Source organism: Castor canadensis, chromosome 5 (assembly GCF_047511655.1).
Source record: "Castor canadensis chromosome 5, mCasCan1.hap1v2, whole genome shotgun sequence".
Classification (NCBI taxonomy): Eukaryota; Metazoa; Chordata; class Mammalia; order Rodentia; family Castoridae; genus Castor; species Castor canadensis.
The window spans coordinates 167,452,603-167,468,822 of record NC_133390.1 but is presented as its reverse complement, the minus strand read 5'-3'; the positions used below and the strand labels follow the sequence as shown (position 1 = coordinate 167,468,822).

The 16,220-nt window shown below is 47.9% G+C and overlaps 1 protein-coding gene and 1 non-coding gene across 2 annotated transcripts; both read left to right on the top strand.

The window, feature by feature from the left end:
* Positions 1–2,915: 2,915 nt before the first annotated feature.
* On the top strand, positions 2,916–12,719 carry Kcns1 (potassium voltage-gated channel modifier subfamily S member 1). Its single transcript, XM_020155100.2, has 4 exons — positions 2,916–3,273; positions 5,099–5,286; positions 5,552–6,579; positions 8,774–12,719. Exons 3-4 carry the CDS (start codon positions 5,554–5,556, stop codon positions 9,242–9,244), a joined length of 1,497 nt encoding a protein of 498 aa, XP_020010689.1. The 5' UTR covers positions 2,916–3,273; positions 5,099–5,286; positions 5,552–5,553; the 3' UTR covers positions 9,245–12,719.
* On the top strand, positions 10,093–10,165 carry Trnas-aga (transfer RNA serine (anticodon AGA)). The gene has a single exon. It is a non-coding gene; the product is annotated as a tRNA-Ser (tRNA).
* Positions 12,720–16,220: the final 3,501 nt, after the last annotated feature.

The following is a 16,220-nucleotide window of genomic DNA, read 5'->3' as shown; positions in this document are numbered from 1 at the left end:
ATAGAGGGAATGGATATCCTTTAGCCCCAGTGACCCCATACAGCCCCTCTTCCCACTTCTGTCACTCACAAATTCATTCAAAACTCCATTTACCTCCCACACCATGATTGCAGATGAAACCAGATCCTGGTTCCATTTTCTCTGCCCTTGGAAAATGGGTCAGTCTTTTCTCCTTTTGGAAACCACTTCTCCATCTCCAAGAAGAAGCCCTGAATTTTAACGGTATTGGGTCAAGAAATGGAAAACCTGCTTCTCTGCAGATCTGCCTCGGTTTCCCTGTTGGTAAATGAGAGAACTTGGCAAGATGATCACTAAATGGCTTCCTGCTCTAACTTGTGATGTTGAGCCCAGAGGTGTGCTGTTTGATGCAGTAGCCACTGGCCACAAGTAACTATGAGGTACATGAAATGTGAGCGGTCTAAATTGAGATTTGCTGTAGGTGGCTGTGTTAAGCGGAATTCTAAAATGATCCCAAATGACCCTCACCCTTATATCATGTCCTCCTCTTAAAATGTAGATAGAACCCATGAAGGGCACAAGACAGATCATGCTGGTGGGCCTGACTCAATCAGGCCTGTAAAGTCAGAGAATTTCTCTACCTGGTTACAAAAAAGGAAGTGGACACTCTGGCTTGCTTGAAAGAAAGCAAGCATCCATGTTGTGGACTAGCTATGGAGCCATGTGACAAGGAAGTACAGGCAGCCTCTAGGATGTGAGACTGAGGGCCAGCAGACAGGTAGTAGCAAAAGGGGGACTTCAGTCCTACACCAAAAAGAAATGAATTCTGCCAACAATGTGTAAACTTGGAAGAGAACTCCAATCCCAGATTTCTCGGTCTGGTGAGACCATGAGTACAGAATTCAGCCATGGCATCCCCAGTTCTGACTTAGATAAATGATGAGATGATAAACTCATACTGTTTGAAGCTGCTGAAGTTGTAGTCATTTGTCATGCAGCAATAAAAACCAATTACACTGGATTTTGAAGACTTAGTGCAAGAATGAGTATGTAAGATTCTCATTAATAAACTATTGATTTCATGTTGAAATCATAATATTTTGGACATATAAGATTAAATTAAATATATTATTAAAAATAATCTCACCTGCTTCTTTTTACTTCTTAAATGTTGCTATCAGAAATTTTAAATTACTGAGGGCAATAACAGAAGGAGGAGGGTAAAAGAAGGAAGTTAAGAAGGTGAATGGGGTTGATGTACTTTCTGTACAAGAATGAATGTAAATATTTAAACCTATCATAATCACCATAAGAAGGGGATTAAGGTGGGAAGGAAAAATGGAGGTGATGAACCAATTTGGCATGTAATACATATATACATGGAAATGTCACAAGGAAACTCCCTTAAACAAACAAAAGTGTCTTTTTTTCAAAAACTGGAGGACAGGAGAGAAAACACACCAGGAGCCAGTGTACAAGTGGTAAAGGATTTCCCAAAGAGCTATGAACAGAACACTGGTGTCCTCCATGAGCGGGTAAAAGCCACATTAGAGAGGTGGAGGAGGAAGTAACAGGGAGCCAGCCTGGCTCTTCAATGCTATTATGAGCAACTGCACCTGCTCTGTCCTACAGAAAAAAAAAACAGACTGCAGCTAAATTAAATCCTAACTGATACTCTGAGTAAAGAAAGGGCAGGAAGACTTGTTCATAGGATGATGTAAGGAAAGGGTGAAAGAGGGTGAATATGGTGGAAATAATTATGTACTCATGTATGAGAATGGAAAAATGAGACCTGTTGAAACTATTCTAGGAAGGAGGAGAGGGTGAATGAGGGAGAATGATGGAGGGGGTGAATTTAACTAAGAGATATTGTAAGCACCTTTGTAAATGTCACAGTGTACCCCCAGTAGAATAATATGACAATAAAAATAAAATAAAAACTTTAAAAATAAAAGTAAAACTTCTAAATGGAAAAAAAAGAAAAGAAATTTTAAATATCAAGCTACTTGGGAGGCAGAGACAAGAAAATCTCCATCTGAGGTTGGCCTAGGCAAAAAGCTGGAGACCTTATCTGAAAAATAACTAAAGCAAAAAGGGCTGGGGGTGTGGCTCGAGTGGTGGAGCACTTGCCTGACAAACATAGGCCCTGAGTTCAAACCTTAGTACTATCGGAAAAAAAGAATAAAGAAATTTTAAATTATATAGGTGGCTCACATTGTATCTGTGGGACAGCCCTGGCAAGGGGGAGGGGGCAGTCAATCATCTGACCTTGGGCAAATCACCCTGCTGCTCCAACCTTACATTCCCTATCTGTCAAGCAGCAATATAATAGCACTGACCTCACAGATACCAAGGTAAGTGCTCAATGGTGGTAATTATGGTTGTTATCAAGAACAATGTTTGTGTGCTGGGGGGTGTGGCTCAAACGGTAGAGCACCTACCTAGCAAGAGCACGGCCCTGAGCTCAAAACCCAGGACGGTAAAAAAAAAAAGAACTAGTTGTGTATTTGTAAAGCCTCCTATCAATCCAGGTCCTAGTCTTCAGTCCCCTCTCCTGAAACTGGCCCCCAGCAGCCTGAGGATCACACGTCTAGGATGCTCTTTGGCACAGCCCTCCTTTGTGCCCACAGCCCTATGGACCACGAGGCAGCAGGTGAGGACTCTGAGCCTCCTGGGCTGAATGATGGATGTCAGGCTTCACAACCCACCTGGGAGGAGCAGGATGTGGGTCTGCTCATGTGCAGCCTTGGGGCCCACAGGGTTATGAGGCCTTCTTCCCCAGCTCTCTGTCACAGCTGTCCACAGCCTGAGCATGTGTCTGGGCCTCCCCCTGGAAAATGTAGAACACAACAGCCTGTCCCTGACAAGTGTGTGTGAGGAAAAGGCTGAGCTAAGTTGGCTGAAACAGTGCCTGGCACAAATTAAGCATTCAATTAAGCAAAACTGCAATACTGCCATTCCTGGGCCAGAGGCTGAAACTTCTCTGGAGGGGTCCCTATCCCCTAAATGGCGCATCCTTCTGGGTCCCTGACTTGTGGAGATGCCCCGGCTGTTGGGCCCAGGCTCTGGACACCCCAACCCCCACCAGAGTCAGGAATAGAAACCACAGCCTCGATCCGCCCCGCGCGGCCTCCCTCCCTACCCCGGCAGCGATCGATGCGGCCTCAGCCGCGGGGGACAAAAGAACAAGGGAAGGAGGGGGCCGCGGGGCCTCCACAGCAGGGAGGCGCAGCGGGGCGCCTGGGGCCGAGAGGAGCCCCGGCTGGACCGCGGCTCCCTAGCCTTAGGGCACAGACGCACTGGGAGCCTGGACAGGTAAGAGACCTCCCTCCTGGAGGGGCGTGGTCCAGGGAAGGTCAGGGGCTGGGGGAGTGGAAGGCGAGGACTGCCTGGGCTTCCTGGTGCCCCTGCCCCTGCCCAGGGAGGGAGTAGTGTGGGATGGCCCGGCTTTGGGGAAACTCGGGCTGGTCCTTCTTGTATATCTGTAAAATAGGATTAGAAAACCTCCCTGTCTGGTGTAGAATTAAATTCAGTGCCTGGCGTGTGGAACTCAGGGAAGTGACAAATAGTGGAGCAAATAGGAGGTGCTCAAAGTAAGTGTGAAGCAAATCTTGAAACAGAAAAGTCTGCTTTCCAACCTTAACTGGGCCCTTTTACCAGCTGGCTGATTTTGAGCAAGTCACTCTGTCTTACTGATACTCCAATTCTGGTCAGTTTATATTTGTTGAACTAATTATCCCATTTCATGGAGCAGGAAAGTTAGTTCCAGACAGATAAAGGGATTTGCCTGAGTTCATGCTTCTAGTGGGTGATGGAAGTGGATTAGAAACTTTTTATCTTCTGAAGCCAAATCCAGGTGGAGTAGGTGAGGGTGCAGCTGCAGCCCACACTTATTTCCTGTGCACAAATTATGTGCCATGGACTGCACTGCCCAAAAGCATCTTGCATCACTGAATCCTTAGACACTTTCATGGCCAGAGTAATGTTACCCAGTTTGCAGATGGGAAGCTGGAGCTCAGAGAGAACAGTGGATCCACTCAAGATCAACAGCTAGTTAAATTGCAGACTCAGAATCTGAACTCAGGTCTGTCCAAAGGGAAGAACAAGGGATTAATGTTTGTTGAGCACCCACTGTGTTCCAGGGGCTTTGCACGCATACTCATGATAACAGTTCATCCAAAGTGCCATGGTCCCCATTCTAGAGATAACATAGCTTAAAAAAAAAAAACAGAGCAGGGAGACTGACCCGAGGTTGCACAAGAGACAGAGCTAACGATGGAATGAATTGGGATTCCAATAGTATCACCTGCGTAACACCAAGTGCAGAGTGAATGAAGAGCACCTGGGCTCTGATGCAGGCTGGGCTCTAGACCCCCAGTCCCCCTGGGGATACAAGCATTATCAAACCCACAGTGTAGACGGGATTACTCAGGTCAGGACATGAGCCATCAGCCCTTGGTTCCAGCAGAGCCAGAAGTCAGTGGACAGTGGAAGGATCTAGCATTTCCTGAGTATTCACTAAAGCCAAGCACTTTCCAAAATCTACCTTAACCTTCTAATCAACCGTGGGAGTGGATGCCCTTGTCCACATTGTGCAGAAAACTGAGACCTGAAGAAGAAATATCTTACTCAAAGCCCAGGGGCATTATAGGTGGTGTTAAGCCCAGGTTTTCCAGACTCCAGAACTGAGCAACACTAGTGAGTAATTTAACAAACCCCTTCTGTGAGCCAGGCCTAAAAAAAGACACTGGGTCAGGTAATCATTGTAACCACAATTTCAAGTAGATATTTTTATCCCCAGGCTCAGAGAGGGGATGTGACTTTCACACACACAGTGAAGGTTTAAGGTCAGGTTTGAGGGACTCTACAGATGCCTTACACAGTCTAACCCAGAGACTCTCAAACTTGACTACATATCAGAATCATCCCCAGGCCTAAAACCTCCAAAAAATCAAACTAAACAACAAACACACACAAAGACTTCTGCCCCCCACCCCCACCCCAGAGTTTCTAACTTAGCAAATCTAAGGCAGGCTGAGAATCTGTAGCTTTGCCAAATTCCCAGGGGATGCTGATCCTGCTGGTCCAGGGACCACACTTTGAGAACACTAATCTCAACTGGTTTTTCTAACAATCCTAGGCACCAAGCATAGTTACACTCCCATTTGCAAGAGGACTAAACCGAGACTCAGAGTGCTGGCTGTCCAAGATCCCACGGCAGACCTCTGCTCCTAAAGTCAGGTTTGTTTGGGAAACAGGACATCCTACATGCGCACCCAGAAGACGCCAGACCATCCAGCTATTCCATCGCTTTCATAATCTTTACAGGTAGAATTCCCCGTTTGTTTTCCACCAGAGGAACTGATCTGGGAGTGGGGAGAGTCAGTGATTCGGTCAAAGTCCCCCAGGGGAGGGTGAGGGATATTCAAACCTAGGCCTTACTTGAGTCCAGAGGGTACTTGACATCTCCTGCATACCAGGCGCTTCACACAGAGCCTCCAACACCCCTGACTGGTGGATGGAGCTGGGAATCTTAAGGGGTAGGAGTGGGGGAACCTCTCTCAGAGTGCCCCTCTGGTGTCGCACACTGCAGCCATGGTCAGCGAGTCTTCAGCGCCCTGCGCTGGGGTCCCCTGGCGGCGAAGAAACGAGGCGCTGCGCGTGAACGTGGGCGGCGTGCGGCGGCGGCTGAGCGCGCGCGCCGTGGCGCGCTTCCCGGGCACGCGGCTGGGCCGTCTGCAGGCTGCGGCGTCCGAAGAGCAGGCGCGGCGCCTATGCGACGACTACGACGCGGCGGCTCGCGAGTTCTACTTCGATCGCCACCCGGGCTTCTTCCTGGGCCTGCTGCACTTCTACCGCACCGGCCGCCTCCACGTGCTCGACGAGCTGTGCGTCTTCGCCTTCGGCCAGGAGGCCGACTATTGGGGCCTGGGCGAGAACGCGCTGGCCACGTGCTGCCGTGCGCGCTACCTGGAGCGGCGCGTGGCGCGGCCTCGCGCCTGGGACGAGGACAGCGACACGCCGAGCAGTGTAGACCCGTGCCCCGACGAGATCTCCGACGTGCAGCGCGAGCTGGCGCGCTACGGGGCGGCGCGCTGTGGCCGCCTGCGCCGTCGCCTGTGGCTCACCATGGAGAATCCCGGCTACTCGCTGCCCAGCAAGCTCTTCAGCTGCGTCTCCATCGGCGTGGTGCTCGCCTCCATCGCTGCCATGTGCATCCACAGCTTGCCAGAGTACCAGGCCCGCGAGGCGGCGGCCGCCGTGGCCGCGGTGGCCGCGGGACGCAGCGCAGACGACGCGCGCGATGACCCGGTGCTGCGACGTCTCGAGTACTTCTGCATCGCTTGGTTCAGCTTCGAGGTATCGTCGCGCCTTCTGCTGGCACCTAGCGCGCGCAACTTCTTTTGCCACCCTCTCAACCTCATTGACATCGTGTCTGTGCTGCCCTTCTATCTCACGCTGCTGGCCGGACTGGCGATCGGCGATCGGGGCGGCGGGAGCGGCGAGGATCTCGGCGACCTGGGCAAGGTGGTGCAGGTGTTCCGCCTCATGCGCATCTTCCGCGTGCTCAAGTTGGCACGCCACTCCACCGGGCTGCGCTCACTGGGCGCCACGCTCAAGGTAGGTGGTCTGAGGCGGGGAAGCTAGTATAAGCTCCGCGGGTTAGCAGGTGAGTTTATAAGCAGCTAATGTCCAGTCACACGTTGGACTGAGATGCCATCCTTAGAGCCAGGCACAGGGCAAGATACCAGGTGTACATTCACATCTAATGTGACATTTATGACCCATGGCTTTTCTTGGACTTTCTTTTTACAAACAAACAAAAAAAAAGACAAAAACAAAGGTCATCCCCCCCACCCCCACGTCGTTTTTGTTGTTTTTTTGAGACAGGTCTCACTATGTAGCCCAGGCTGGCCTCAAACTTCCTGTGTAGCCAAGGCTGACCTCGAACTCCCTGTCCTCTTGTCTCCGTCTCCCAAATGCTGGGATTCCAGGCGTGCACCACTACACCCTGAGGCAAAAGTCTTTTTTGATGCAGCTATCAATACAAAATAATACATAGCACAAAAATATGCAAAGCTATATTTTAAATGGCTTCTGTGTTAGAGCCCTTCTTCTGACATTACCAGAGGGCACAGGTGGTCACCCTTAATAGGCCAGTCTAGGAATAGCCCTGGAGCTAACACTTACTGAGCACAGAATCAGCAATCCGTGCCAGTTTCACATTCATTATTGATCAGGCCTTAGGAGAACTTCCTCAGGAAGATGCTATTATTTATTTTCTTCCCGTAGATGAAAATCCTGAGGTTGGAGGGTTGGTATTTTAAAGCCTAGTTGCAGTTTATTGAGCACTGTCTTTGTGCCAGGTCCTGCCTACGGGGTGAAATTAGCCTGGTTCAGGAAGAAAGGCAATGTGAACAAATTGTACCAAGGCCTAGGGAAGGAACAGGATGAATCCAGGGAAGGGGATGACAAGAAATTCGGTTGAAGAGGTACGTGGGTCAGAGTACTAAAAGGCACAATCTCTTGGCTGGTGGTTTTTTAATTTATCCCAAAGGCATAAAGAAGCTTGTGAAGGGTTTAAGCAGGAGCAAGTATTGTCACAACATTGCAGATGTGGGAAACTGAGGATCCACTAAGTGGCAGGAGTTGTCAGAGGTTCCTCAGTAAGTAAGTGGCAGAGCCCAGAGAATAACCCACCTGTGCCCAACCAGAGCACTTCTTTTCTTTTTTCTCCTAAAAGCCTGTGCAGCCTTATGGAGGATCCCCTGGAAGGTGCTCAAATGTCCCTTCCACCTTTGGCTTGCACATGTCCTCATAACAGGGCAGCCAGGATACTAGGGAGCAGCAGGTGACCTGGGCAGAATGCTGGGGCACTAGGTAGGTATAGGGAATTCTGTTAGCCAGACCTCTTGAGTTCAGCATCTCTCTAGGGATGATCCTTGTACCTCAGAAGCCTGATTTGCCTCCATCATGCAGAGACTAGGCTTGAGGCTCCTAGCTTCCCTGCAAAGATCGAACAGTGCTCAGGGCTGTTAAGGTGAAAACACATACTCCAGATGAGTGTGGCCCCAGACCAGCAACAGCTTTCTCAACACCTGGAAGCTTGCTAGAAAGGCAAAATCTCTGGCTCTACCCTAGACCTATTTAACTGGATTCTGACTTAAACAAGATCCCTGTGGGCTGTCTGGACATTACAGTTTGAGAGACCTGCTCTAGCCTAGGGGTTCTCAGCCTGGCACTACTAACATTTGGGGCCATATCCCTGGCCCCGGAGACCCATTTGATGCGGATAGCACACAGGGGGGCAAAGTCACCTTGTTTGAGAACCACTGACCAGGGCTTGGCCTCAGGAGTAGAGAAAAGATATACACCCATAAACAATGCATTCACTGGGTAGTCTAGGGAACTCATATCCTCTCAACTTTCTTGAGGGGCAGAAAATATTTTTGTAATGGACCAATCAAAGTACATGAAACCAACTCTTTGCATTGTGAAATATAAACTCTGCTTCTCTTGGTTCTGCAGCAGAATAAAAGTCACCAGGATCTCTGAGTTAGAAGAGACAGCTGTGACCAAGCAGGCATCTTAGACAACACAAATTGGGCCTTTGCTCAATTCCAGGGAATTTTATTGCCTTATAGTTGGTAGATCTTAGTTTGGAATCAGGGCACCTGGGTCTTAACCAGCTCTATCTTGCTCTGTGACTTTGGACCTGTCCGTTATACTCTCTGGGCCTCAGTTTTCCCTTGTGCCCAATACCAGGTCTAAAAACCCATCTAGCTCTGACTTGGGTTCGTACATTGTCTTTCAGCACAGCTACCGTGAGGTGGGCATCTTACTGCTGTACCTGGCCGTGGGGGTATCGGTGTTCTCTGGCGTGGCCTACACAGCTGAGGAGGAGGAGAACGTGGGCTTTGACACCATCCCAGCCTGCTGGTGGTGGGGCACAGTGAGCATGACCACCGTGGGCTATGGGGATGTGGTGCCTGTGACGGTGGCTGGCAAGTTGGCAGCCTCAGGCTGTATCCTAGGGGGCATCTTGGTGGTGGCGCTCCCCATCACTATCATCTTCAACAAGTTCTCCCACTTCTACCGGCGCCAGAGGGCTCTGGAGGCAGCTGTGCGCAGCAGCGGCCAGCGAGAATTCGAAGACCTGTTGAGCAGCATGGATGGGGTGTCAGAGGCATCTCTGGAGACATCCCGAGAGACCTCTCAGGAGGCACAGTCTGCAGACCTGGAGAGCCAGGCCCCCAGTGAACCTGCAAAGTCTCAGAGTTATTAAAACCCAGGCTCCACATCTCCTTCCTACAGCCTTCTGAAACTCAGCACAGTTCTCCCTGCTTAATTAAGTCCAGCTCTCTTAATGGGACCCAGGAGCTGCTGCATGCCTTCTTCCAAAGGCCCAGGGCAGAAGAGTACTACCCTAGATTGCATGAGCCACAGAAAAACTCAGAAACCTTTATTTACCAACATCCAAACCACCTTTGAAGCAAGCCTGAGACTGAGAAAGAGGAGGGGTGGTAATGGCTCTGAGTACCACTTTTGGGTAGGCCATATTTGGTCCTGTAGTGGAGGATGAGGATTATTCCCATTTCACAGATGAGAACACTGAAGGTCATGGAGGAGCAGTGACTCACCCAATTGTCAAGTGACTAAAAGTTTTGAGCCAGGTCCGGAGTCCATGTTTGTGGTCTGACAAGACAAATGTTCCATCCACTCTTTCTTCTGCCTTCACAAAGTTTGCAAGTAGTTTAAGGAGGGTTGTAGATCCCCAGAGTGGATCACAGGGTGAGAACCCTCGGTTAGAGTGAGGGACAGGGGCAGATAGGCTTTAAGTGTGGACCCTTGAACCTCAGCTGTGGTTCTTTTCTAGGAGCTTCTGGAAGGAGTCAGCTTTCAAAGATGACTTCCACAGGGGAGGCAGAGATCAGGAGGACTGCAGTTCAAGGCCAGCCCAGGCAAACAGTTCAAGAGACCCCATCTCAACCAATAAAAATGCTGGGCCTAGTGGTGTGCTTCCGTCATCCCAGGTACACAAGAAGTATAAATAGGAATAAGGGGATTGTAGTCCATGCTGGCCTAGACATAAAACAAGATCCTGTTTCATAAATAACCAAATCAAAAACAGCTGGCGGCATGGCTCAATTGGTAGAGCACCTGCCTAGAAAGCATGAAGCCCTGGGTTCAAACTCCAGTCCCACCAAAAAAATAAATAAATCCCAGCCATCTCCTCAGCTAATCTGCAAGTGACTAAGCCATAATCTCCTGCACCTCCCTGGGGCTGACTCAAGATAGAGAAAATCTGACAAGGGCTTGCCTGAGGCCCAGACCCAGCTCTGTACCATCTGTGGAAACTGATGTACCCCCATCCCTTGCTCTAGATCCCAGGCCATCTGCGAAATGGTCCCAATCTGTGACCCAGAGGGAGGTGAGAGCCAAATGAACCTGAGAAGGCACTGACTTAGAGCCAATTCAGCTCTAAAATGTTGGTGGCACAGGGCTGCCATGCATGTCCCCAGTCCCAGCCTTGCAAGTTCCCTTCTGCCCACCACACAGACCTCTAACCTGCCTTGAGTCACCATCCAGGCAAATGCTTGAAACTACTGTCCCTTTTGGCCAGCTCTGGCCCTTGCCAGAGTAAGTCTTTCATACTCTTCTGCCAAATCCTCTATCCCCTTGCTGAGCAAATTGGGAAGGGTTCCCATGGCCCTTTTCACATACTGTGGCTGGAGCACCAGTCACCATACCATCACAGCCTGTCTGAACCTCAAAATGGAAGGCCCTGTGTAGCTGAACCCCAGGCTTGTGGTAGGGTAGGTACTTAGGTAGGACATGTTGCCTAAATGAACCATTTCCTACAGCCTACTGGGTGCCAGTCACTGAGGAGAAAGAGGAAATAGCCAGAGGACTGTGCCCTTAAAAGAGTGTGAGCAAGACTGAAAAAGCCCATTCAGCTCTGTCTCCCCTGGCCCTACTTGGTGTTTGAGGGTTTTACAGTAACTCCCTTGTAAGTTTTTCACTCATTCATTTAACAGATCTCTATTGATAGAGTCATAAGCTGAGACTTCACATATGGCCTACAGGCCTGTTTTGTTTCACTGCACAGTAATTCTAGTATATTTAAAAATTTGTGAGTTCAATCCCAACTTGTGAGTTCTTCCCCCTACAAAAAAACTTAAGTGTCTTTAGGAGAGTCATGCACTCTTGCCATAGCATCCCCTTGCTCCCAGAGAGACACATGCCACCATGTTGCACCCATCCATTTGTAAGATTTTTTATCCAGACTGCTTACTAGATTGAAGAGATAACAATGGCCAGGTGTGGTGGCACATGTCTGTAATCCTAACTACTCTGGAGGTGGAACCAGGAGGATCTTGAGTTTGAGGCCAGTCCTGGCAAAGTTAGCAAGACCCTATCTCAAAAACAAAATACAAAAAACAAAGTGACAGGAATTTGGCTCAAGTGGTAGAGGATGAGCCCTGGGGTTGAATCTCAGCACACACACACAAAGACACAAAATCTAACAATGGTGGATAAAACAGGTCCCCCTGTACTCAAGAGAGCGTCAGGTTAGTGGAGGAGATTAATGCAATAGTCACAAAAAATACATAATCGTGGGCTTGACTAAATAAGGGCAACTATAAGTACGTTTAATGGTCCAGGGTCCGCTCCCTGAGAAGATCTTCCTAAATCAGAGTGACCTCACCTGCCATCAAAAGGATAAATGGCCAGTTAGGCAAAGCAGGTGGGGTCCTCCAAGTTGAAGGAGTGCTATGTGGATAGTCCATAGTGGGCCCTCAGCGCCATGTGGAATCTGTTCTCCAGATTGGAGCAGGGGCAGGGGTTAAGCCAAAGGCCTCCCAGGAACTCACCACACATGGGCCCTCCTGTGCACTCACCTCCCCAGCTGGGCCCGGGTTGGGGGTCAGAGATTGATGGCTTCATGCACCCCCTCCTTTGGTTTTGCCTAACACACCAAGAAGCCAGATGGCTTCCAGACTTTCTGGTCCTGCAAATAAATCCTAAAGCTGGTGTGGGGACAGCTCAGGGGAGAACCATCTGGCCTGAGTCCACCACAAGACTGTGTGTGGGCCTGGCAGAAATACAACTCACTTCCATACCTGTGTATCAATGAAAACCATTATGCGAATAAAGAGCCATGCCAGGGACCTACTTCTGTTTGCATGGAGTTGCTTTCCTCGTATGTTCTCCTGAGTGACTGGCGGAGGGGAGGGGCAGTATGTTGAGGGACCCGGAATCCACATTCTTTGGGTCCAGTCTTAGATTTGGCACAGGCTTTGTCTGTGGTTGTGTCGGCCAGGTAAGTTTGCAAGTGACAAGAATCCAGTTAGAATTAACTTGGTCAAAAGAGTAATTCATTAGAGCAAATAATGAAAGTGATGAGTGACTATTACAATTAGAGTTCTTTGGTTGCAAATAACAGAAACTGACTACCTTAAGCAAAAAAGAATGATTATATTGAAAGGCTTATCAGTTTCCTATGGCTGCCATAATCAATTTCTGTAAACTTGGTGGCTTAAAATAGCAGAAATTTATTCTCCTATAGTTCTGGAGGTTAGAAATCCAAAATCAAGGTAGGTGTTCCAGGGCTCTTTTCCCTCCAGGGACCCCAGGGGAGAGTCCATCCACCCTTGCTTCTTCTGGCTTTTGCCAGCAGTGGCATTCATTGGGTTTCCTCAGCTTATGGCTACATCACTGCAATCTGCCTCTGGTGTCACATCACCTTTACCTCTATCAATTCTTGCAGTACCTCTCTCTTATAAGGACATTTGTGATGCATTTGGGGCCCACCAGGATCATCCTTATCTCAAGATAAGCCTTATCTCAAGATCCTTAATGTAATCATATTTGCTTAAAAAAAAAAAAGAAAGAAAAGATAAGGTAACATTTATAGGTTCTAGAGATTTGGAACATCTGATATGAATATATTCAACCCACCGCAGAAGGGTACGTGAGGTTCACCCAGTCAAAGGAGGACCTGACTGAGAAGGTGTCAGGAAGTAGAGTAATGAGGGAGCTCTAGGGACTCAGAAGTAGCCCAGGATTCTGTGTAGGAGGGATTCTGCCATCAAACCTACACCTCTAACCACCTCTCTTCCCTGCATCATTCTGCTTCCAGGCCCAGTCCCAAGAGAGAAATTGGTTTAGTTTGAGTCACATGCTTTTCCCTTGGAAAAGGTACAGAGTGCCAGGTTTACGTGTGTGATAGATGGAGCACAGGTAGTTACCCAAAGAAAAAGCCATGTGTTGTCACCAAAATGAAGGAGGGGCAAAAAATAGCAAGTGTCACTACATTCCTACCCTGGGCTGCCCAGCACACCTTACACACATCTTCCTCTCATGCACTGGCTTTGTATGTTTCTCTAACATAAACACACATATAACCCAAAATACACTGATTCCCTCCCTAAAGGGAAGACACCCATAGTCATGCCTTAATGAATCCAACTCTGGCACCACTGACGCCACTGTCCTATCTCAATATTCTGTAAATAATAAGTGTAGCTGCCACCAGCACCCCCTGTATATGAGAGTGGAGGAAAGGAGAAGAAAGACACAGCAAGGAGGAGAACAGACCATTGCTATATTCTCATTCTTGTAGTGGTCATGCGGTTGTGACTGGTTTGGTAACATTCCTTCCCTGCTTGTCATGTCATGTTCATTCTGCCTTTGACTGGCACTTCAGTGGGTTGAGATTTTTTGCTTGATGGGGTGACCTAGCCCTTTATTCCTGGAGAATGTGAGCCCTTGGCAGTCCTGCAGCTGGCAGAGATGCCTGGAAGAACTCCCTGGTATTATTTGCACTCCTTCCCACCTTCTTGGTGTAGCAGTAGCCATTTTCCCTCTTGACAGTACAGTTGTTTTCCCTAGACAACATTGTGACTCCCATTATTCTTACATACCTATGGGTTAGAAGAGCCTAGAACTGTCCAGTGACAGTCAGTCTCCAAGTCAGGAAACATCCTACTCTAGCCCATAGTGGAAGTACCAAAACCTCTAAGTCCTATCTCTCATAATCATAGGGATAGGAACCAAGAGATTTGCATGTGGGTTATCAGGTATAATTAGACGACAGGATAACTCCTCAATTGTGAGCAGCCTTCTCATTCAATCGACTTAAACTGTCAGGGTCTATTGGGCCCTGTCTCACACACCCCTGGGTGCACCTGGTGACAGAGTCCTTACCAGGCACACCATGACTTTCTGAGTGGACAATATAGTGCCTTGTTTATGATGGGCACCTTAGGTCACAAGATTAATGTCCCATAATTAATCTTCACCCTCAGTGCCCAATAGCAAGCCAAGATCTGATGTCAGTGGAGCCAGCGAAATCCAGACAGTGTATTGCATTATGATTTGTAGTCAATATGTAGAAGTACAGAGGAATAGCCACTCGTCCTTCACTTTCCTAAGAGCATTCCGACATTGACCAGGGTATGGGCACTTTAAGAATCTTCACTGATATGCACTAGATTTATTTCCTACCTTGTGAAAGGCACGTATCTTTTTCATGCGGCTGGAGTAAGCTGTTTTGTTTTTCTCTAAGTCCTGTTAATGTGATTTGATCAATAAAGTCAGTCAATCTGAGGTCTGGGGAATAGGGATGCTCAGAGAATCAAGGTCTTTCTGGTAGAGCTGGAGATGTGAGATATACTGGAGTTTGAACAGTGAAAGGAAACTTAATCCCCATTCAGGTAATAGCAAAATTCTTCCAGCACTTTCCTTAGAATACAGAATTAAACCAGGAGATGCATATGAGTTCTAGGGACTGTAATAAGAGGCACGTATCTTATGCTAAAATTGATTATTGTCACCAGATTAAAATAATCCACATTTTCCAAGATGCATCTAATTTTGTAGCAGACAAATAGCAAATGAGTGGTGTTTGGATGGGATTCAACACCCAGCGAGGTCTTGGATAGAGACTCTAATTCCTGAAGCCTCCCCAAAGATGTGCTACCACTGTTGGTTTTTCTATTTTGAAACATTTCCCCAACTGGACTCTTCACTTTTGACCCTCATTCCATTGGTCAGGGAGCCATTGTGGGAATCTCTTTTCCAATGATCACTCAGAAACTAGAACTACAGGATGGTTTTAAGATCCCTTCAGGCCCTCCATTATCCGTATGAATAAAGGTCAAAACACTACTTTTCAGGTGGGCCTCTAGTGGTTCTGTCACCCTCGAGAAATAATTATTAGCTCAGTCTTCATCCAAGGTTCCTTGAAAGGTTTAGGTATTTCCTTTCTCCAGGGACCATAGGGAAATGGCCATAGGTCCTTTGGGAGAAGGCAAGAGAAATGTGCATATTACACTCATATTCCACTTCCTCAAGGGCAAGTGGAATATCGTTCAAGAAAAGGACTTGATGAGTAAACTAACTCAAGCCCAGGTGTTAGGAGATGACCTAACAGTAACTGTCAGGGTGGCTCAAGATGGACTTTCTTTTTTAACCAGAACTACAGTGTTTGGGGGTTTTGTTTTGCTTTTTTGCTTTGTTCTTTGTGTTTTGTTGGTTATACAATCAAGTAAGACTTTAGTGAGTTCCCTTATATTTTTAGGGCCGCCATATACTATATGTTCTTGCCTCATTCGGAGCTGACTGAATATCATGATGATCATTCCACTTAATTTCTGAGAATTAAATGCCAACATCTGGCCTCTTGCAACTCTGTGTTCTTCCCTCTGAGCCAAGCAACACATTTAAAACTGCAGCTCCTTCACTCAGCACTCTTGATCAAAACTTTTTTCAAAGCAAGGGTAAAGTGTGCTGGGTTCACTGGAGCCACAGTTAAAGGCATTTGTAGGAAGGAGATCCAATCCAGCATCCTGTCTTCAGAAATCTTTTATTCCCTTCCTCTGCATGATGCCAAGGGTTTGGGGCCCTGTAAGCTCCAATTCATTTGGGCCAAATGGTCCAACTTTGCATTAACTAAATCATCACATTGCTAGAGCCCAGCCAGCTCCTGGAGCTAGTATAGACAAGGCAGAATTCCTGCTAAGTGTATCCATCTCAAGAAGATCAGCCTGGTCCAAAATTAAATTTACCCTGCTTGATCAAATACCACAAAACTCCATTTCCAAAAATATTCCCCAAGCTTCTGAAGGTATCAGTTAACAAGTTTCTGCACTTCCCTATGGACCCAAGATTCTTTCCTGCTCAGAGTTTACTTTTTGCCCTCCAGGCTAAATTGGTCCCTTAAGGGGTGGGCAAGAAGGAAGTTGTGAGCTTTCTCC

Coding starts and splice junctions, on each gene's coding strand:
- Kcns1 (XM_020155100.2), top strand. CDS start 5,554: ATGGTCAGCGAGTCTTCAGCGCCCTGCGCTGGGGTCCCCTGGCGGCGA. Junction 6,580..8,773: donor CACTGGGCGCCACGCTCAAG/GTAGGTGGTCTG, acceptor ATTGTCTTTCAG/CACAGCTACCGTGAGGTGGG.